General features: G+C 41.9%; 1 protein-coding gene and 1 long non-coding RNA gene across 5 annotated transcripts in view; one reads left to right on the forward strand and one right to left on the reverse strand.

Moving 5' to 3' along the window:
- The window catches only part of Tgfbr3 (transforming growth factor beta receptor 3), a 193,436-nt gene that overhangs the window by 161,041 nt on the left and 8,692 nt on the right, over positions 1-23,703 (forward strand). For 3 of the 4 annotated variants that reach the window (XM_074076496.1, XM_020158353.2, XM_074076495.1), the window contains 4 exons: positions 3,373-3,672; positions 6,967-7,084; positions 15,260-15,301; positions 17,742-17,849. In XM_074076496.1, the coding sequence (XP_073932597.1) occupies positions 3,373-3,672; positions 6,967-7,084; positions 15,260-15,301; positions 17,742-17,849 (568 nt within the window). Of the gene's footprint in view, positions 1-3,372; positions 3,673-6,966; positions 7,085-14,410; positions 14,868-15,259; positions 15,302-17,741; positions 17,850-23,703 lie in introns of those variants that run through there. The other variant, XM_074076497.1, reaches the window with a different exon arrangement.
- On the reverse strand, positions 934-23,489 carry LOC141424101 (uncharacterized). Its single transcript, XR_012448941.1, has 3 exons — positions 23,362-23,489; positions 21,005-21,263; positions 934-1,430 (listed from the first exon to the last, which is right to left on the reverse strand). It is a non-coding gene; the product is annotated as an uncharacterized lncRNA (long non-coding RNA).

The following is a 23,703-nucleotide window of genomic DNA, read 5'->3' on the forward strand; positions in this document are numbered from 1 at the left end:
CCTGGTGGAGCTGAGTTCAGAGTTCTTCCACAGCCCATGCAGTCCTAAAACCTAACTGCTGTGTTCTGGATGCTATTGTCATTTATCCTTCAAGTGCCATTCTAGAGGGAAGAAAATATAATTTCCTACCCAAGTGGACATGAAATTCACAGATTCAGTCCTAGAGAAGACAGGTCTGTATGGCACCAGGCTGCCTATTCCCCGTTGGGCAAGGTGTCTGCTGGCCTTACAGGAAGTTGTCATTGGACGAGCTGTGTGGTGCTGAGCTGAAGCTGGTGTTCTGCTTCCCTGGGGGAGGGGTGAGAAGCTAGAGGTACCTTCAGTGCACGTTCCCAACACATCTGCTCCAGCTTTGGGACAGAGCTCCCTGGTTCTGATTGTTGTTTTTCTTTGGTTTTTCTCACCCCGTTTTTCTCACCCCGTTTCTTGACTCCCTGTCTGGGGGGTGCTTCCCTTTCTTTGGGCATGCCTTCTTCCTCCACAGGGGAGTACATACTACTTGCACATGGCATTCTACCAGGACTTTCTCCTACCCAAAGCTGCTGTTTTCCTCTGGCTTTTCTGGCTTCCCCATCCACTTGTACAGTCCAGTTGTACAATGACTCCCTGTGATGCAAAGGAGTTTAGGGACCCTGCTGAACTGTACTTGCTTTGTGTCTGTTTTGCTAATTTATTCTAATCACTGGCTAATCTTGCTTGTGTTTCTTAGCCAAGGATATTTGGGGCTTTCCCTACCCCTGCAGGACTCGCTTAGCTTACTTGAAACATGTTGTAGGTAGCTGCCCCTCTCCATGTTTTCTTCATTCTTGCTTTCCCATTTACGATCTTTTCAAATACTGTCTATAATGTTTATAGTTAAATTTGGCAAAAGTGAGCCAACTGTTTTTGCTACCATTTTAAATATCAAGTACATTGAGGAGAATGTGGGGATGGAGAAATATTATAAAATGTTTTATTTCAAAGTTGATTTAAGGCTGGGGGATCAAGAAATTGCCTAGCATGTGCAAGGCAATTTGTAGTGCTGGATCCTCAGCACTACAAAAAACAAACAAAAGGAAGCAAACAAACAATAAAGTTGATTTAAACTACCTAAACCATGAGAGAAAATCTGTAAATGTTTTGCTAAATAGGAGAGCAACCAACCATGCCTTGTCTTTGGTTCCCAATTTGGACTGCACTGCTGGTAGGACTTTTTCTTAACTTTAATTAAGTAAAACTTAATATACATGAATAAATTTAAAAAAAATAAAACTTAATAAATCACTGACTGAATCTAAACAGCCATTTTTTCAGTTCCTCACAGAATCTTCCATTCCCTCGAAATCACAATTCCTTCTTTATCCAAGCATTCTCGGTTTGCCACCTGTTCTTTGGTCATCCCTGGGTGATTGTTGGTGATATCTGGCAGTTCTTCTTTTAGTTCATTGTCTCTGTGGATTTAAAAAAATAAAAAAACAAAAAACAAGTGTTTATAGGGCCTGGAAGTTTAGATTCATAGCAGTAGTAGAGGCAGTGTGTGTTGACTGGAACCGTTTACTTCCCTAATGCTCACAGGAACTGTACCGTGTGTTGGTGTCCTCTCTCTGGGTGAGGAGACAGAGACCCAGTGTGCATTTAGCAGCAGAATGTGTGGTTACCTTGGACTTGTCTCATTCCAAAGCCTACAAGCCTTTTACTACTACTCATTTCCAGCCTATTACACAATAAAAAGACTTGCAGATTTTTTCCCCTCCAACACAACTTTTTGAGACACTCTAGACATTGTGTCATTACATACTTTCTTTGAGAATAAGAAAAAATTTGTTAAGCATTTTTGCACTATTAAAGGGCTTTTCCCCCACCCCCTCCAATTCTGGAGATTGAACTCAGGACTTTGTGCTTGCTAGGCAAGTACCATTTGAGCCTTGCTCTCAGCCCTGTTGTTTTTAGTTTTTATCACATAGGGTCTTGCAGTAAGTTTGCCTGGGCTGACCCAGAACCATTATTCTCCTACCTCTGCCTCTTGTAAGTAGCTGGGATGACAGGTATGAGCCACCATGCCTGATCCTTAAAATGCATTTTTATGAGCAGTGTATATATATATATAATTTACCATCTTTCCAAGACAGGATATTTTCTTCTGCAGAAATATTACAAAGATAATGAAGTGTAAATGTTTACAGTATCATTCATTAGCCTCCTCTTGCCTCGGTCACCTTGGTGTTGAGTCTCCTGTGGTAGTTACCACATAGGGATCTTTCACTGTAGTGCTGTGGATTCAGAACCCCATGCAATGTCAAGGATTTCCCCTGGGTATCTCGGAATGGAAAGTTCATTTATATCTCTATGTCTTTTGAAAGGATTCTGAGGCTACTGGCCCAGGGGTAAGGACTAACTGTATTATAAAGTGTTAAGATTTTGACTCTAAGTTTAGTCAATGGGTGAGGCATAGAAAGGGGAGGGGCAGTTCACGCAGTGGTTCATGTGTCACCCACTAGAGAATCCAGTCTGTTCCAGGGATTTTAGCTGAGTTCAGGATAGTGGAGGTTTGAATTCTGTTTATATTTGGCCAACCACTACTTCCTGTTTCTAAAGAAAAGAACCTTAATAGGATTTGGATCTGGCCCACACAAATGTTTTGTAAGAGGGAAGTGTAAATGAGTTGGAAACATTTCCAGATTAGATTTCCCTTAAAATACCCCTGGGCTTAAAGAGTGAAGGGAGAGCAGCACTTGGCAAGGCAGGTTTGGTCCTGTGAGCAGCTGGGACACTTCGCCAGACCAGTGATGGCCACCAGATTGCTCTGTCCCTGACATGCAGCTCCAGAGGCCAGCCAGCTCTGCCTGCGCCCTGACAAAGTGGGACTTACGATCTGTGGCTTTTCTAGAATGTTCTAGGTTTACTCTGATTTGTTGCAGTTTAGAAGCTCAGTCTGCCCTGAGAGGTTAGATAGATTCTGCCTGAACTCTGCTCTTTGAGCCATTTTTAAAGAGAGCTTGTTCTGTAAGTAATACACAAGCATGACGCTGTGGGCTTTGCCTGTGAGTGTTTTATTTATTTTGGAAAATTCACTTAGGTGCATGGTGTGCTTTTATTTTTATCTCTCAGAGGGCTTGTGGGAGGCTGAAGAGACTTGTTCATCTTGCATTTGAAACTTCCAGGCTGGCATTTGAACTAAATAATTCACTGTCATCATCCATATCAAGTTTAAGTGGAAAATCTCTCTTTTTTTCAATACGCATATGTCCTTGTGTAGTTAGAAAGAAGGCTATGAATATGTTATGAAAATGAAGCAGTGCGTCATCTGAAGGGCTGTGTTGATACGTTATCCTCATGCCAAAAGTAAAAGTAAGAGTAAACTCATTTCTAAATAGATTTTTCTGTCTTTTCTAGGTGTCTGTTACTAAGGCTGACCAAGAACTGGGATTCGCCATCCAAACCTGCTTTATCTCTCCATATTCAAACCCAGATAGGATGTCCGATTACACCATCATCGAGAACATCTGTCCTAAAGACGAATCTGTGAAGTTCTACAGCCCCAGGGCAGTGCACTTTCCTGTCCCACACGCGGAGGTGGACAGGAAGAGGTTTAGCTTTGTCTTTAAACCCATGTTCAACACCTCGCTGCTCTTCCTTCAGTGCGAGCTGACGCTGTGCACCAAGAGAGCAAAAGACCCCCAGAAGTTGCCTAAGGTTAGTGGGCTTTCCTCCATATGGACTGTTATTTTTGGCATCTATAGGTACTGCAGTGACCTACTGGGGAAGATTGAGGTTTTTGGTTTTGGAACTGCCTGATAGAAGTAATAAAGTCAGTGTGAGCAGGAAGCTGTGAGCTTTCTGGAGTCTTAGAGAATAAATCCTGACAGTATGATCTTTTTTCTTTCCACGTGTGCTACTTAGTAGTACCTTACAAGTGATAAATCAGCCCTGTTTTCCACTGAGGGAGAGGCCTGGCTTTATCTGTGCAGTCAGATAGCGTGCAGTGCCAGAATTACAGCCAGCCGAAAGGACAAGTTCAGTGTGAGGATTAATTTTTCCAGGTCCCACTGAGACGTGGATTGCAATTGTTTTTTGACCTTCTCTGTGTGAGTTATAAGGTTGACTTGTCTCGGGAGGATTTCTACGGGAAACTAACAAATATTTTACTTTTTCTCAGTTTCATATCAGTTCATCATGTTTGCCTCATGTCACTCCCCATCTTGAACCAGTACATTCTGTTGTCATAACAGAAATCAGAATCCTCTGACCTTGTTGGAATGGCTGTTGTAGGGCTCTGTAAGGTCATTTATGATTCCTCATCAGGTCGGCCTTGTGTGTGAAAGGTATCTTCTGCTGTAGCTTTGTTTCTGTGGCCTGCTGTAATCCTATCTCATTTCCTGTATGCATTTATTATGTAGCTATCCCACACAGTGTAAAAACTGGCTTCTAATTCTTTCTAGTCACCCATTAATCCATGTCTCAAAGGCTATGAATCAAGCTGTATGCTTGAAAATGTCTGTGTGGACTTCTGTCATTTCATATATGGGCTATTAAAAACAGGCATAAGAAGTAGGAGGGAAAATTATCATTATCAAATAAATTACCATCAATCTGAATCCCTTTCATAATTATACTTTCCTGGGCGTCCATTTCTTTGAAAATTTTGTCAACCTCGGAAAACACAGTGACTCTGATCACTTAGGAAACACATATGCGGTGACTTAGCTATATTCACTTCTGTGCTTTAAAATCACTGGTGGCTTAGCCTCTTGAGTATTCTCCTTCCTGTGGCCATCATGGTTGGGGCTTAGTGGACATGGTAGAGAGCCATAGGGAACCCCTTGCCTGGCTGTGGGACCCAGCTACTTCTTCCAGGAAGAAGGATAATTCTAGGAGTTAGGGATTTAGAAGAAGAGGGCTGACAGTTATCAGGTAACTTTGTTGATGGCTTTGGCTGTTAGTCTGGCCTAGAACAGTCCTGCTTCACAGTATGTTAATCTGTGAAAATTAATCCTAGTATTTCCAAGGAAAGGTCTAAGTCCCAGAGGATGACCTTAAACTTCAACCATTTACCTCCACGGTAGGGCATAGTAGAAAAAGCGTAGGAACTGTGAAGGAGGGTTTTCCCCAATGTGGGGACTTTAAGAAAGTCCCTAGACCCCCCAGAAAGTCAAAATGATAGCACCTGGCTTCTTTCCTGCATAGAAAAGCAAATGAGATGGTAGATGATGCCTACTATCTTTTGCTTGTAGGTAATATTTCCATAGTCCTAGTGACTTGAGTGCTTCTGTGACAGTAGAAGAGAACCTAAGAATCTTCTAGGAAGAAGTCCCAAAAATCATTGAGTTCAGCCCTGCCCTTTGCTGATAAAATAGGATCAGAGAGTTAAGTGTCTGGCCCAGGGTCACCCACTGAGATAGAGGCACATCATAGATGTGCTTAACTGATGAACTAATAGGACAGTAAGAGTAAAATAAAGTAGGAAAGTAAAATGCAAACCTGCTCAATAATCATACGCTCCTCTGAAAATCCATTGTTTCCCTCTACAACATGACTTTTAGGCATTTCTTTTCTGTTGGGTGGGTGGTTGATGGGAATGTCGTCTTCTTTTTCTTTTGTGTGTGGTGCTAGGGACCAAAACACAGGCCTTAAAATAGTTTCTGCCGGGTATAGAGGGGGTGGGGGGGAGAGGGAGGGGGGGGAGTGGGTGGTAAGGGAGGGGGTGGGGGCAGAGGGGAGAGATGACCCAAGCATTGTATGCACATATGAATAAAAAAAAAAAAAAAAACCCAAGGCCTTCTGCATGCTGGGTAAGTGTTCTACCAAGGCCTTGCACTGCCAGGCTAGTGCTCTACCACTGGGCTGTATCTCCAGCCCTTGGTTTTGAGACAGGGTCTTGCTATGTAACCCAGGCTGATCTCAAACTCACAATCCTCCTGCCTCTGCCTCCTGAGTACTGGGATTACAGGCATGAACCATCACACTGGCTTGTGGTTATCTTCTAATATGTGTCTGGCTTGTGTGTTGTCCAAAGCAACCTCCCTGAAAAGGCTTACATCTTCATTCTTGTGATTGGGAGAGGTGTAATTTCATTAGCTTAAATGATTGGCAAATGGGAGTCATTTGCATTAGAATATTACTTATTGATGAGCATAGGCAAGGAATGAAAATTATTTGGCTCTTAGCCAAGGACAAAAAATGTAAGTTATTCTAAAGGGAAAATTACTGGAGTGTAATCATACTTTCTTTCAGATGTGGTGAACTGCAGTCATGCCCCTTGTAAGTCTGAAAACTTAAATTAGCTAGAATCTGCTGATCTCATGGTCTCCACTAGAGAACCACTTCCCAGGAGCTGCACTTTAGACCATTAAAGGCAGATGGTCCTGGGCTGGGGGTGTCGCTCGGAGGTAGAGCACGTTAAACACTTGGCATGTACAAGGCCAGGCTCTGGGTAAAATCCTAGCACCAAAAAAACCCAATCAACCAAACAACAACATAAAAACCAGATGACCCTGGAAAGTTTAATTTTGTGTAGCTTAATAAAAAAAATCAAGCAAACTTGACAACCTGATTATCTTTTTGGATACCAAATATAAAAATCTGTCACCTTCATAATACAACACATAAAGTTTCCCACAATCACAAATCACAAATCACAAACTATCTGCGTGAAGCCAGCTTGGTGAAGGGCCAGTGTTACTCATATAGTTCCCCTACTTTTCAGACTAACTCTAAAACTTATAGTAGTTTTGTGGGAAGAAGGAACAGGAAGCATAATATATTGATAAGCCATCCAATGATATTTGCATCTTCCAGCGCAGCTGAAGATACACTGGGCCTGCCACCATATTGGCGGGATTATTTAGGATTCTTTGAGAAACAAAACTCTGTTTCCTGTGGTAAACAGCTGTGAGCTGTCTGATAAGGGGCCACAGGACAGCTGTGTGCGCTGGGCTGGGGGAGGCAGTTTTGTGTGACCTCTGACTGCCTCGCTCTGCCTCCCTACAGTGCGTGCCTCCTGATGAAGCCTGCACCTCGCTGGATGCTGCCATGATCTGGGCCATGGTGCAGAATAAGAAGACGTTCACCAAGCCTCTGGCGGTGATCCACCCAGTGGAACATAAAGGTGTGCTCTGGGAGGCTCAGTCAGACATAGGGCCCCAGGGGCTGCTCTTGAGAAGCTCCAGTACTGTAAATCAAAGTCCAGTTTCATTCAAAAGATCAATTAAGAGCCTCAGTGAAGAGCCTCTCAGTAGCTTTAGAAAAGGAATCTTTGCTTAAGGAGGCCTTTCTTTAGCCAGTTTTCCTGTTGCCATTGTTGCTGAGTTGGAAGTTGCAAATTATTTCTTCTTAAAAAATTAGATCAGGGTCAAGGTTGTCTCTGTCATGGCACTCTCCTTTGTATTCAAATATGCTTTTGTGAGTATGCAAAAAACAGTTAGCATCCCTAGCATGCTGGGACTTGCACACAGTCCACAGCCCATCTTTCTGCGATCTATAACTAATGGCTGTGCTGGCTACCAGCTGTTGTAATGCTTTGTCACAACCACAGATGCTTTCAAGAGGGGGTTATGTCTGTGAACATTGTCACCCTAGGTGTCCCAGCAGAAAGGAGATTGAGAACCACTGCCAAATATGTCTTATAACTCAGATTTCAGGATTTTACACAGTCGTATTTGTTGCTTGAAGCCAAGGATGTCTCTTCCTCCATGTACAGAAACATTCAGCAAATTGTATCTTCATGTGCTTGGAATGGTGTGGCATCAGTGCCTGGGAGGACAGGCAGGGCAGAGCCGGGCCTGGCATAGGCCAGGCCAGCAGGGACACAGGGCTGGGGCCTAGGGGGATGTTGGGAATGGAAATGAGGCCCTGTGGACTGTGAGGAGAGCCTCAGACAGGGACCATATCACTACTCCAGGAAGCATAGACAAGCAAGGACACTTCAGGCAGTTGTCAATATCTGAACAGTGGAATCAAATGTCACATGGGCTATCTGGGCTGTTACAGTTGTCCCTGTCTAGAAACAGCAAGTCACTCGCCAGAAGCATTGCCATCTAAGGGTGTCAAACCAAGAGAAGGCTGGCAGAGGAAAGTGGATTCCAAGCCTCCAGCTTGAGATATTCCAGGGCAGACAGGAGCCCAGACACAAAGGGCCATGACAAAGCCAGTGAGCACCCCAGCTCCAGCTACTGGGCATTAGCAGGAACACTGGCTGGCTGTGCTGACACCAGTTCTGGGGCTTGGGGTGACCCTGGAATGGCATTTCTGATCTGAGCATTGTTAGATTGGGATATGGCAGGAATAGGTGGCCGGGCTGGTTCTGGAGCAAACAGGACCTTCCTGGATAGAGGAAGGTGGCCCCCAGTATGGCTGTGTGACCTTTGTGGCGGTAGCTGTGCCATTGCAATTGTCCTATCTGATGGTGGCAGCTGTCCCCTTCCTTGGGGCATGCTGGCACTCACCTCAGAAAGGAGAGGTCGGGGAGGGCATGGCTTAGAGCCAAGAGCTTAGGGCACTACTCTTGGTTCATTTCCACACTGCAGCTGTGGAGGACTCGCCTCACCTCTTTGGTTTCGTGTTCACCTGGAAAGGCAGGGTTTGGACCAGATGACCTCCAGAAGCCCTTTCAGATCCATCACTCAACTATACTGTTGGAAGGAGCAGTTATTGTTAATTCATTTGCCAGCCATCCTAAAGTTGTTATGAAATGTATATATCAGATATATTCCTCAGCAATATTTTCATTGTTTATTTTACTTTTATTTCATTTTTGGTAGGATTGGGGTTTGAACTCAGGGCTTTACACTTGCAAAGCAGGTGCTCTACCACTTTAAGCCACACCTCTGGTCCATTTTGCTCTGGTTATTTTGGAGATGGGGGCGGGGTGGTGGGTTGGGGGGCGAGTCTCAGGACTGTTTGCTCAGGCTGGCTTTGAACCATGATCCTCCTCATCTCAGCCTCTCAAGTACCAAGGATTACAGGCGTAAGCCACCTTCACTTGACTATTACTTTATCAGCTCTTTTATTGAGCCGTTTTTGACCATTTGAAAGTTGTAACAGTTGGCTTTGTTTAAATGGGTTGTCCAAATACTGGTTTCTTTTTATTGGTTTGAGGGAAAAGAAAAATGAATAAACTAATTGAGTTGCAAAGAAATCACCATGGGCCACAGCTGGCTCTGTGTTGTACCATGAAAGTGTTTGACAATAGCAGGCGCTACCTCCCACTCCATCTGTAACTGTTACCTATTTTGAGGGAGGTAATTCGGCTGGTAATTAAAGGCAGCAGCTTGCTTTTTCCCATGCCAGACAATAATTAGGCATTAATATTGTAGCAGTGTAACTTCCAGCCATTCATTCATTCTTCTTTTAAGTCTGGTAATATTTTTCTAAGTAATTTCTCTTGTAAATTAGGTAATTACTTTTATTTAAACTGAGTGTAATTACACTGAAAGTTCAGTGTTTTCTCTACATAAAAAGTTCACAAGGAAGCTTTTACCAAATATCAAAGCAATTTCATGAGATTTGCTAATTGACATTAGATTTTAGTAGAGAAGCATGTGGGTGAAAAAATTTATTGCTTAGGTTTATTAAACAAATTGAGGAGGTTAAACTGTAGGTCAGCTCCCCAGGGGTTGCACACAGATTCATGTTCTCACTTTGCACTAAATGGGTACATCTTCTGAGCAGTTTTTAGCTCTGCAATGACTCCCCTGCCTTTTATGTTTATTTTCTTTTCTCCACGCAGAGGAGAAAAGATTTTCGGGAAAGTTGGGGGAGGAGGGGAAAGGAGTCTGCTTTCTCTCTACCTCATCTGCCTAACAGTGAGTTGGTTATTAGAAAAGGAAATGTGACCTCTCCTTTTCTATAATAGTATACTATTTCCTAATAGTATGGGCTTATTTGACTAATAACATGATCATGAATATTCTTTTGGGGAGTAAGCAGATCACTTACTGGAATTAACTTTTTGGGTAAAAATCTCCCGACCAAGGGGATTGTTTCAAAGCCATGCCAAAGCTCCAGCTCTCCTTGGCCATTTGGTTCATCTTATTTTTCAACAGTTGAGTTTTCTGGGGCAGCAGACAAAAGCAGACAGCCAGGCAGAGATCAAGAGCATGGTGACCACCACTGTCAAGAACATGGACATCCTTCAGACCATATTTCCTCCTCCTGTGGTCAGAGAGAGTAGGCCATCAAGTCTACATAAATAATTCTGGGTTTCTCCTCTGAGCCACTGTTTGTAATGTAACCTTCTTGAGCACTTTGCTACCTTTGATAGCTATGTCCTTTGGGAACCAGTGTTGGGTTATCATTCTTTTACTATTTAAAATTTTAAGAATAGTTGGTGGTACTGGTGGTGATGATGACACAGATGGTGGTGGTGGTGATTATCTGACATTTCTTGAGCATTTACTTTGTACAAGGCTCTATGTTAAATGCTTTCTGTGGATTATCATGTTTACTCCTCAGCACTTTTTTATTAGACAGAGCTTAAATAACTTGGTTAAAGGCCATGTATCCTATAAATGACAGATTCTATAGTCTGTTCTCTTAAACACTATGCCTGGCCTCAGATGGGGGTTGATTCTAATTTTTAATGAAAACTGCCAATAACATAGGTATCTATCTCCTTTGACCCCTCTTCCTTTCCCCTTTCTCCCTCTTCATCACATGTCACATTGGTATTCAGGGTACCACCCAAGTGTTCTAGTGAACATGAACTGAAAGCAAGAGGAAGAATTTTAGAAAAAGGCCTATTCCTCTAAAGGATTAAGATGCCAGGAAATGGATAAACTGAGTGTTAAAGTTCATGAGAACTTCTGTGACCTTGATATATTATTCATATTTCTCTCTTTCTCTCTCATACACCACACACACACAACATGAATTATGGTTTATGGCAAAATAATTAAAACAGTTGTGGCTGTGCCATCCTACCATGGTTTCTGAAACAGTTCAAAGTGTAGGCATGTTAGTGCTGCTTGTTCTGGATGTTGTGACCTCTCTCTATGGAATTTGAGAACAGTTAGGTTTGCATAATAAAAATGGTTGTACCATGTCAGGAATGATTTTTTAAAATGATGAGGAATAATTCTTTCTCTGAAACAGTACACATACATGAAGAAGTATGCACAACAGTATCTTCCCCAAATTTGCCATGATTTATATACAAAATTTAGTTTGTTGCAAGTTAATTGTTGGAAATGCTAGATTTTCTCCCTATTTCTAGCACATTTAAAAATAAAAGCACCTGCATGTCATGGACACTTAGTAAATGTTAATTTCTTCTCTTTCCTCTAAACCTCTCAGCCAAACTGGGGTGGGGGGCGGCGGGGAGGGATTGCAGAGAAGGAGGGAGAAGTGGAAAGGAAAGTTCTGAGTGCCAATTTGAAGTTAATCCAAGGGAGGCATTACTTTTTTGGAATACATTTGATTTTTCCAGAACAAAAGTATTGTAAAGAACCAGCCAGTTTTTTGTCCTCGGGCTAAGGTAGAGACGAAGGGAAACAGTAGGAAGATGTAGAAAGGCTTACCTAACAAAATGAGGCATCCAGTCTATCCAATGAGGAAGGGAATTATAGGGATTGTTACAACTTGGGTACTTCACGTTTTTAAAACTGTATTCTGGAAAATTTCAAATATATACAAAACTAAAATGAACCCCCATCTGGTTTTAACAACTACCTATTTGTGGTGAATCTTCTTTTATCACTTCCTGTTGCCCACTGGATTGTGTGGAAGGAAACACAAACACTTGCTTCATCCATAAATATTCCAGTATGCCCTTCTAAAGGTTAAGAACCATCAAAAGATCTTAGATTGTTTAGGAAGACCTCTCTGAAAGCAGTGTGAAGATTGGTTGCAAGAGAAAGTACTCAGCAATAGGATATATATGGTATTTATGGTTGTTTAATCTGAAAAAATGTTTACTCCGTCCTACTATATGCCTAGCATGTAGTTGACAGATCATCCTGTCTTTAAGGCCCTTATAGTTCTAGGGTGGTGCTTCCCAACCTCAAAAGTAGCAGCATTTTGGGTTGGATAACCCTGTTGTGGGCGCTGTCCTGTGCATTGCAGATGTTTAGCAGTATCCTTGGTTTCTACCCCCTAGATGCCCACAGCAAACCACCCTCCCTCTGTTCCCCCTTCCCCCCACCATTGTAACAACCCACTATGTCTCTAGACAGTTCCAAGTTTCCAAAATCACCCCTAGGTAAGGAGCATTGCCTGGTGGCAGTATGCAGATGAGTGGGCGGGCCATAACAATGCATGCCATAAATGTTTAAAGAGCTCAGAGAAGGGGTTTAGAAACAATGAAATGAAGTTGGTGAAAGCTGTGTCCTAATGGGGCTCACACAAAGCCTCCTACATCTCCAGAAGGACACTTCCTCTCCCCAGCCCTCCCTCTGCCAAATGTCAACAGATGTGGATATCAGTTTGATGCCTCGTTTCTCTGGGCCTGCTCAGGCCTCCAACTGCTTAAAGAGCTGAATTGAAACTGGAGACCAAAAGCTGTGGTCAGTTACTCATGCATAACCCAGAAGTCTCCTGTTTATGAAACTCATGCCTAACTATCCGAGGAGGGAAATTTTGGCTCTAGAGGTAGACCAAAATTTACTCCTTTGATTCAGAATGTTGATTATAGTTTTTTTTTTTTTCTTTCTGCAAAGAAATCTATTGTTAAAGTTCTCTTTACAGCAATATCTAGGATTCCTTTCTTACAATCTTATCCCTAAACCCAAAGTAAATATTGTTACGTCCGCTCTTTCCCTTTCAGCATACCAGCTCGATTATAGGGTTTTGGTGGAGGTAAAGTTATTTTAGTTATACTCAGGGGTTATGGGGAACTGGGGAACAGAAAAGCTTGAGGGTAAGATGCTCAAGTCTGTGTTTGTAGGCTGTTTGTTACTGCTTATGTACAGTTGTAAAGGAGCCCCTCCCGAAGAAATGAGCAAGAACAGCTTCTATTTAGCTCTCTGAGAAGGCCCTATTGGGGTGGGGGGAGAGGATTAGATCACAACATAAGTCCATTAAGAATTTTAAAACAATGCCATCCATCACACAGGCCTTGTTATAAAGCCTAAATTCTTACATGTGAGGTCTCCTTAGGGGAGAATCGTTATTTTTAAACCACTTGGGGATTCTGAGTGACAAAGTTTAACCACAGGCAATGCATTGGATGGAACTCTTCCCAGAAGTGTGTGTATACTTCTTGCATGCTGCATACTACTAAGTCCTTTAAATGCCTTTGGACTTAGTTCAGAGAATCAAACTATTTCTTCTTGAAAGTAGGCGAGTTCTGTGGTTAGATACCCCTACTTCGTAGGGTTCTTGGGAGTTGACAATGAGGTAATTTAAGGGAAGGCTTTTTGTCAGTTATAAAATGGTGTACAAAGGTACAAAGGTACAGGGCCACCGTGTTGCACAGCTCCAGGGTTGCTATTCAGTTTCATTCCTCCCCCAGAGATGGACTATTGATAACTTGCACTGTAGGAATGTCAATCAATCCAGTTGGTATGGTCAATCCTGAGAGTTTACAACCTGTTTCCTTTCACCCTGTCAACCTTTGTTATTTTTATAAAGAATGACTCCATGCTGCATATTTTTTATCAGATCTTCACAGGCTCTTTTTGCTTTACTGTGGATTCAAATTCTAAGTGTGTGTTCCTTCCTTTTGAGTGAAGTAGACTAAAAAAGAGAGGCACTGAAGGCAAATCACTTTTAACTCTAACGACAGGTCTGTGCCAGGGCTCAGCACCCTTTTTTTTAGAAAGGGCCAGATAGAAAATATTTTTAGTTTGGGGCACATGTAGTCCATGTCTGTGCAATTCCACTGTTGTAGCATGAAGGTATAGACAATATGTAATGAGCATGGCTGTGATCACATAAAACTTTGTTAGTGGAGTAAATTTAAATTTCATATAACTTTCACATCACATCAACCTGGATATGGTGCTGCACATCTGTAATCCCAGCTACTTGGGAGGTGGAGGTAGGAGAATCAAGGTCCAAGACCAACACTCAGCAAAAAATGCAAAACCCTGTCTGTAAAATATACTAAAGCAAAATGGGCTGGGGGCTTGGCTCAAGGCTCAAAGTACTTATCTAGCAAGCATGAGGGCCTGAGTTCAAACCCCAATACCACCAAAGAAGAAGAAACCATTTCGAAATATAAAATCCATCCTTACCTCACAGGCCATTGTCCTCACCCCCTGGTCTGTGGTGTTCCCTCCCACTGTTGCAGGTGGTGAGCACAGTGCTTCCATAGCTAAGGACAGGGACAGAGCCACACTTCCCTGTCCTTTAGCCTATCAAGCAGGAGTCTGGAATTCTGGTTCAATCCCTGCCTTGATGCTTCCCAGCTGTGACCTTAGGTTAGTCACAAGATATTAGTCTCAGTTTGCTCATTTGCATAATAGTGATAAAAATTCTTTTTCTGTCTCCCTTACAGGGTCTCAAATGAGATCTTTGCTATGTGGCACTTTGCGAACATGAAACATTGAAGCATATAAGCATTTTACTAGTGGTATTCTTTGTTTCCTCCATTTTCAAAAAGTCCATCAACATTTTTATCATCCTTCACCAAACAGTCTGAGCCCTGAGGACTAGCAGATGAGTAAAGAATTAGAACTTTTTCCTCAGGGCAGAAAAAAAAAGCCCCTCCCTCCCCCCACTCCCCTTAGCAAGTTAGGATGTGATGTAGCACAAGCGTGACAGAAGAGGGATGCCAAGCACAATGGTGGGAGAGACCAGCTGTGCTGGGAGGAGTCAGAAGTCAGGGAAAGCCTGCCCATGGAAGAACCAACAAAGCAGTTCTGGGAAGGAGGCCACTTCAGGGCACAGGACAGCTTGCTTGCAGCATGTGATGACATGGAGCAGCATAGAGACAGGAGAGCTTAGATAACTAGGTGAGAGGAGCCCAGCATGGGGTGACCCCACCAGGAAAGGAGGGAGAGAAACCTTTGTCTTTCACTCAGAACAGTTCCCTGTAAATAAAGGGAAGGCTAAGGAGCAAGAACATGAGTTCAAACCCCAGTACCACCAAAGGTTAAGGTCATTTAGTCCCACAGGCTAACTGACATGATCAGCTCTGGGCTCTGGAAAGTCCACTCTGGTGATGAATGTGGAGGAGGAACTATTTGAGGGTGGGGCAGGTAGTGGGGGAGACCTCTGGTGTTACAGATAAGTGAACATGTGCTGGACTATAGGATGATAGCATTACAGAGAGAAGACTAAAGATATAAAATGCAAATTCTTAGTTTCTTTGTGGATTGCATTATAACTTATGCTCTTGTTTCAGAAAACACTCCAAACATGAAGGAACCGAATCCAGTTTCTCCACGTAAGTCTTTATGCAGCTATTTCAAAATAAATTCACCAAGGCTTTGACAAGAAGCAGTTGGTTAGTGGAGATTTGGCAAGCTTTGAATTTTGATAAGGAGAATTCTGTTCTCGTTCCCCTTTCCTTTTTTTTGTCTCATACTTTCTTTTCCCCTGTCCTTCATACATCCCCCTCTTTCTTCTTTCCCTTTCCACTTTTCCCATTTGAAAATATTAATTTGTGGGGCCCACTGACATTGTGGCCTGAATGGGAAGATAGTAATTTAGCTTTAGAGGTCATTTAATTATTTGCATGCTTGTACCTGTTGTGATCTGAAAAGCCTTAACGTCCAGCTGTGTGAGTGTTGCCAACAATGTTTACCTGCTTGGTAAAGGAACCAGTGGCCATATGTTCCAGACCATCTCTAGTTTCACAGGGTGAGGGGCCAGGGAGGGCAAGTAAGAAAATAATCAGCACAACACTAATGACTACAGAATGACGAGCTAGAGATTATGTAGATCAATTTCATCATGTTGTATTGAAGAAAATGTTAGTAAGAAATATTTCAGTGAGTTGCCCATGGTTAATATTGGCAACGAGGCAGGATTCCACCTGACTTCCTAGCTGCCCACCCAGAGTTCTTCTAGATGTGAGGAGACTGCTTTTTTCCTTCTCTGAGACTCCCAGGATTGGTCTCCAGGGCTGACCCCATCATATACCTGAGGCAGTCAGTCTTCATAGTGCCTTTATACAAAGCCCCTTATAAACTGATCTCCTGAGTGGATTATTCTAACAGGATTATGGAACAATATGATAAACTCAGACCGTGTGGACACATTCTCTCATGTTCACCTAGTCTGATTTTCATAAATGACATCTTCATTTTTAGAACTTTAGAATGTTTTCACTTAAAACTTGTAATCATATACCCTCTTTGCATCTGTGCACACACAAAAAAAGAAAATTGCGTTTTAATATCTGTCCTACAGACTAGATTAAACTAAATAGGTTGATTGGTTTGTCATAGCCTCCGTAGAGCTCTTCCCAGTTCTCAATCTTTTAGGGGATCCTTCTTCATTTTATAAACTCATTTTGTGTACCTCCTGCCTCAGTAAATGAAGTAATCCCATCTTCCAGAATTTAAATGAAATATACCAAAGGGTACAGGACTAGAAGAGTGGGAATCAGACATGGGAGTTTGGATCGTTCTAGACTCTTATCCACCATGACATACTTTTTGCAAGCCCTTTGGCATGTTGGTACTGCTCAAAAGTTGCATTTGTCTATAACTGAGTCTTTTAATTGAAATGAATTGAAAAGCAAAGAGATTTAATTTATGTAGAGATTAGCTGGAGTTGCTTCTGACTAGAGGGGAAACTTAGAAATTATTTTTAAATTGTGGGGATACCTTATGCATTCAATTTATATGAAGAAAACAGAAATTTTACATTTTTATTTTTACAAAGTCCCCACTCCCTTGAAAACCAATTTTAGCTTTTTCTAAGTGACTCAAAGAAGATAGTTCTCTTAAATGAAAGGAAATATCCTATTTCTGTGGCCTGGAATTAATTTCAAATATAAAAAACTTTGCCAAATGGAGGAATAATTGGTTCTATTTATATGTTTTGCTGACCATGAAACTGACATCGCTTACCACTGGGAAATGTTTCTGTTCCCCTCATAGAAAGATCACAGCTGGAGAAGTGTAAAAAAGCAGGTCATTTTAAATGATGCGATGCATAATTATTAAGATTGAGGGTTTCATAGGAGATCAGTGAAGTGTTATAATCCGAGGAATAATTTATTCTTATTTTGTGTTTCTTCTTCTCAACCCCTTTCTTTCTTTTATCTTTCATATTTTTAATTGTTTGCAAAAATATTGTGAAGTATCCTTTTTAAGAAACAATTTGTGTTTATTTGTCAGTACTGGGGTTTGAACTCAGGGCCTCAGGCTTGTTAGGCAGGGCTCTGCCTCTTGAGTCCTGCCTCCAGCAAGTATTCAAAAGGTGTGTTTTCTGTGCAGTATGACTCATTATTGGAGGTGCTCAATGAATTAGAAGTGATGAGTTTGGCTTTGATCGTGGAAATTCACTTTATTTTCCAATGCATCTTAAGCTGTGAATTTTCCTGCCACCATTCAAATCACAGGTCCTCAGACTAGATAAAGGAACCATGAATTTGAGGTTTTACAAAATTTGAAGATCTGATTTTAAAAATCACTTTGTTCTTCAAAATAAAGAGCAAACTGACAATATTTGGAAACCTGCTCATTTCATTTTTCCTCTGTCAAAAAAATTTGCCCTTAACAAAATATGTGGTATTTTACTGCAACCCTTATTACATTCTCAGATTTTATTAGTCAGTGTTCAGCTTTTATGATAGAGCTGTGAAACAGTTATAAAATGACAGTGTCTGATGCAGACTAACATGGAGCGTGTGCATTGGTTTCCCTCTTTTGCAGCCATTTTCCATGGTCTGGACACCATGACAGTGATGGGCATTGCATTTGCAGCATTTGTGATTGGAGCGCTCCTGACAGGGACTCTGTGGTACATCTATTCCCACACAGGTCAGTGCAAGTGGCAGCTGTTATTACTTGGTGCACCACATATCACAGCCACTTAGTGTTTTGTTGGATGAATGAATGGATGAAATAATGAGTGAAAGAGAAACTTCATTCCCACTATTTCCACATTTATGTATTGGGCATGAGTTGGGTAGTAATATAATTTGGTTTAAGCAGTGATAGAAAAGGAATGATTGTGATGGCGGTGTTGCTAATGCTTAGCTTCTAACAAGACTATTTTGTTGTTAGAGCTCAAAGAAAGTTAATGTAGACAAAATGGAATTATAAACTCTTCCTCCAAAGCCAGAAACTTCAGAATAGACCTGTAAATGTGCAGGGAATGAAAAAGGAACCCATGGGGTTGAGCACTCTACACTGGGACTTTTCAATCTTTTTAAACTAATGCCAGGTCTTCTTCAATAAACATAAAATTCTTGTGTCTTTCTTTATAGAAAGTTATTTGAATTTTCAAATATGTTCTTATGAATTGAAAAGAAATAAAAATGGTGAAACAAAGCACTTTTTAAGTTATGCTCCCCCACCCCCAAAATTCTTTTTCTTTTCTTCCTTCCTTTTTCCTTCCCTTTCCCTTCCCCTCCCCTTCCCTCTCTCCCTTCCTCTCTCCCCCTTCTCCCTTCTTCTTCCTTCTTTCCTTCCTTCCTTCCTTAAATTCCATATATGCATATAGTGTATTTTGAGGAAGTTCACCACCTCTATTATATTCCCTTAACCCCATCCCTCCCTTTTAAAAACAATATTTGGTGTGTTTCTGTATGCTGTCTCCATACATAAGTGACACACTTTGATCTTCTTCATCCCCTGGTACCCTCTCTATTTCCCTTCCCTCTCCCATTGTAACACACACACACACACACACACACACACACACACACACACACACACTACTGTCCCTTTTGCACTCAAATCTCATTATTATATATTTTTTAATCATTCTAGACCTTGATTCTGCATATGAGCAAAAAATGTGATATGTGGCTTTTTGAGCTTGGCTTATTTCATTCAATATGATCTCCACTTCCATCCATTTTTCTGCAAATGGCATTTTTCATCCTTTACAGCTCATACTTTATTGTGTATATATGATAAATGGATAAAGAAAATGTGTATATACATATCATGCATACATATGTATATATCACATTTTCTTTATCCATATATCGCTCTACCCCCAAAGTCCTAATGTACTTCCTTCACAACAGTCTCGAGGTTGAGACATACAGGCCCGACCTGTGAACATGTTCTGACACCAGTACAGAATGCAGGCCCAGTGAAGGGAGTTTCAAGGTCAGGGGAGGAGCCCATGCACTTCCCCCTACTGCTTCTGTCCTAGTTTCCCTAGAAATATTAGGAAGGAATGACATGCATTCGGGGCATGTCTAGAGTTGTGTTTGTTCTTGGACACTTGTGGTTTACCCTAGGAGCCTGGGTAAACTGTGCTAGATTGATCAGTCAGAGGCAACTAGTCCAGCTAGAGCAATGACCTACTTGCAGAGAAAAAAAGCACTGAAGGGCAATTGGGGCATCCTATCTTAGTACTCTTGATTGCTGGACAAAACTTTAAACCGTTAAGAAAAAATGCACAACACAGAGATCCTCTGTTAGTTAAAATTTCAAACCTTTTTTTGATTTGAATTTATGCCCACTGACCAAGGTATTTTATATTATAACAGAAACCAAGGAACAAATCCTTTTGTGCCTACTATGGGGAATGCACCCAATCCAAAGGCACCTTCTAGGAAGAAGCTTGGGAGAATTTAATAGTTGGGCTTTGAGTCCTCAGATTATCGCTCCTAATCAGCAGCCCTTAACTGAAGTATGTTTCATGCGAGCAACAGAAAATAAGATCCCTAAGTGTAGTAATTCTGAGTGTTCTGTAAACCTCTACCGATCAGTGTAGGAGTATTCTTCATGAACAGTTTATAAAAGGACCAGAAGGAACAGCTTTTAGTAGAATAGCATTTTAGAGTAAATAATTTTGTCACAGGAATACTGACATGTTCAGATTGCAAACTAACAGTTCTTCACAACTTTTTCCAACCTTCTGCATGGAGGAGGTCTAGGGCTCTTGGCAGCCTATTTTGTCTATTGGGAATGAACTTGAAAGTACTCCAAGAAGACTGTGTAGCCCTAAGATTTTATATGGGCTAGTCACCCACAGATGTTTTCCATGTGCCTGCTCATGACTGGTCTTGGTCATAGAGCTGACCCTCAAACCACACAACTAACCTTGTACCAAGAAACCAGGCAGAATATAGGGCAACCAGATGGTATCCACTATGGGAACACAACCCACCCTTGTCCCCCTGATGATCTCAGCCAAGAACACAAACCTGGTAGAAAGCAAAGCTTGGTTGTGTGGCATACACTGCTCTTCAATGAACTGAGATGATCGTCACTGACCACTTCTCCGCCAAACTCGAGACTCCAGAGGGGATTTTAAAGTATTGTTAAGGGTTGGGAGTGTAGCTCAAGTGTAGAGTGCCTACCTAGCAAGCACAAGGCTCTGAGTTCAAATGCCAGAACCACCGAAAACAAGACAAAACAAATAAAGTAGTGTTAATACAGAAATAGGCTTGAAAATAGGTTAAAGGAAAAACAGAAACCCTTCCTGTGGAACTTTTCAGCAAAATAAGTTATGCCAACTCAGAAGTTAAAACGTTTATAGACACCATTCCTGGGCTTAAAATCTGTTGGCATCACTTATGGTGTAGCCTCAGAATTACTTTTTATTCAGAGCTGTAGCCTCTTTTCGTTTTACAGGCTCTCATAAGGAATAGCAGTGTCAAAGAAGCATGAAGTCTCACTTTAGGACCCAATGATAGTTTCTTGTCCAGACTTGTCAGTTTTGGACCTGGGTCAGCCCCCAGCTGACTTAGCTGAATAGGGCAGGTCAGAACACGCAGCCAATGAGCAGAGATGGGCATCGAGCACTGACTTAATCCATCTCATTTCCACAGCAAGCTCAGCTGTGGAACTCAGACCTTATATGGCATATTTGGGGGTTCGGGCAGCTTCTGCCTGTATCAAAAACAATCGTTCATTTGGACAACTTCCCCTTTGCTTACTCTTTTCACTCTGTCTGCAGCCCACAGCACAAACCAGCCATAGATTTGAACTGTGGATATTTACCTACATACCTGGAACATGTGCTAGGCTTTGTCGAGTAACACGTCTGGGCACAAGAAGACATGCCTGCTTCCAGCTGCATTCATTCCCTTTTGAAAACTCTGTTCCTAAGGCTCTCTTCTCTTGTAGGCTGGTGCAGACAGGAGGAGCTTGGGGTAGAAATGGTGCTGTATGAGCGACAGACTCATGCTCCTGCTGAGGCTGGTCAGGGTCCCTAACTTCTAGTCCATGAAGGCCCCAAAAGAAGTGCAAAATTGCATCTGTTGTTTTCTAGAGGGGAAGGACAAAAGCAGTTATTTTTAGTTTTTAGAAAACCTTCTTAGCTTCATCAAAATACTACAGGCACGTAGTTTAAGATTGAAATAGCTCCTACAAGACTTAGTATGGGAAAAATCAGGCCTCTACTGCTTCACTCCCCTCTCTCATTCCCTAAAGCACCATTTTTTTTTTTTAGTTCTTTGCTGATTCTTTGGAACATTAACCTGCATCTCTAAATAACATGAGTATATCGCTGCTTCTTGACTTACCAATTTTGGACCTTTTCTATTGACCTCCTACTATAGAAAATGAGGATGTAACTCTCTTTCACCCCTGTACTCTAAAGGTGCATCCATTCCCTTCTTGTCTGTCTTCCCCCACCATCCTCCTGATGGGATTACATGGAATTTTTTGTTAGATCCATATTCACTGTTTACATTGCTGTGACAACCTACACGCTATCCACAGTTTTGCCATATAGTACAATGTTGTCATTTCTCCTGCATGTTTCTTAAATTTTCCTGAAGATTAACAGTCTTTCCCTGCCTGTCCCTCATTAGACTAGTTTGCTATCTATTTATCATTAATTCATCTGCTGATTCTCTGCAAGTTGTCTTGATCTCCTCAATACATCCTGGCATATTGGGTCTGGTACAAGACCCATTCACTTTCTTCCTTAAATCTCTCTTGCCAGAGTCATCTGACTTGCTCCTGTATGAACTGTGCGAACGTTATGTCTGGGTGCTGCTGCCGTCTTTCACCTCCTTTCTGGGGGCTCCTTTTGCTTCTATTTTGGGTTGAAGATATCCCTCCTGTGTGTTAACCCCAAGCCCTCCTCCTTCTGGTTTAAAGGGTGCGAACAGGGTAAACGTCTCCCATACCTTGAGTGTCTGCAAATATCCTCATTTTAAAGAAATGTTCAGCAGATAGTTTGTAGTTTGGCAAAGTATAGAATGTTAGATTATAAATAATTTTCCTTTTGAATTTCAAAAGCACTCCTCATTGTTTTCCGTCTTTGAGGATTACTGTTGGGAAGTTTATGGTCTTTCAGATTCCTGATTCCCTTTATATGTGACCTGTTTTTTTCTTTCTATAAGAAATTTTACAGTACTATCCCTTGATGTACATTTTTTTTTTATCTTGCTGTTCTGCGGTTTGACTTAAGTCCTCAAGCTTGCTAGGCAGGTACTCTACCACTTGAGCCAAGCCCCCAGCCCTTTTTTGCTTTAGTTTTTGTTTTAGATTAGAGTCTCAAGTTTTTCCTCGGAGCCAGTCATGGACCATGATCCCTCTTACCTATGTCTCCTTTGTACCTGAGGTTGCAGGCATATATCACCATACCTGGCTTATTTCTTAAGATAGGGTCTTGCTAACTTTTTGCCCAGGCTGATCTTGTTTTCGTTTTTGTGGTATTGAGGTTTGAACTCAAGGCTCACTTGAGCCACTCAGCACCCAGGCTGATCTTGACCCTCGATCCTCCCAATCTCCACCTCCTGAGAAGCTGGAATTATAGGCATGAGCTCACCCACCCAGCTGTTGTAGGTATATTCTCACACATTGTGCTGGGCATTAATTGTCCATTGCATTCCAGAAACTCATGTCTTTCAGTGCCAAGAGTTTGGGGAGATGCTCCCTATCCCTGTCCCATCTTTTGAGACAGGATCTCACTATGTAGCTCAGGCTGGCCTTGGCCTTGCAGTCCTCCTGCCTTAGCCTCCCAACTGCTGGGATTACAGGTGTGTGCCTTTCCTTCCTTCCTTCCCTCCCTTTCTTCCTTCCTTCCCTCCCTCTCTCCTTCCCTTCCCTCACTCCTTTCCCTTTTCCTTGCCCCATTTTCTGTTCTGTATTCTCTCATTCTAGAAATCACTTTATTTGAAAGTTGGTTCTCTAATTAGTCCTCTAACTTTCCTGGCTTTTTTATTTTCCTCATCTTTGTCTTTCAGTTACCTATTTTGTTTTTAATACTACCTTGAAATTTTTAAATTCCAGTAACTTTTTTCCTATGAAATTTTCTCTTTTAAAAGGAAGTCCTGTTCTTGCCTTGTGTGTGTCATATCTTATCTATCTGAGGATAACAATACAAGATTATTCAAGGATGGGGAAGTCTGACCTTGTGGGTGGGGCACACTGTGAATTTCCTTCCAGTGAACTGATGGACCATTTTATTGATGAAGGCTGAGGTTGCCTCTCTGGATCGTCCCTGGCTCATCAGGTTTTCCATAAAGCAGGACTTCCTGTTTCCCACCTAAAAGGTATAGGTTTGGCTGTAGGGAGACCTTTGTAATGGGCACTGATTAAAATAAGCTGACATGGTAACAGATTACATTTGGCAAACAGACATCGGAAAGCAAATATTCCGACTTCCTGAACAGGGCAAGGTACCAGCACTCTCCCTCAATGTGAATCAAGCCCATGTTGTGTTCTGGAGGAGACAGACTGCACTGTCCCCAGA

The sequence above is a fragment of the Castor canadensis genome, chromosome 6 (genome assembly GCF_047511655.1).
Source record: "Castor canadensis chromosome 6, mCasCan1.hap1v2, whole genome shotgun sequence".
NCBI classification, from domain to species: domain Eukaryota; kingdom Metazoa; phylum Chordata; class Mammalia; order Rodentia; family Castoridae; genus Castor; species Castor canadensis.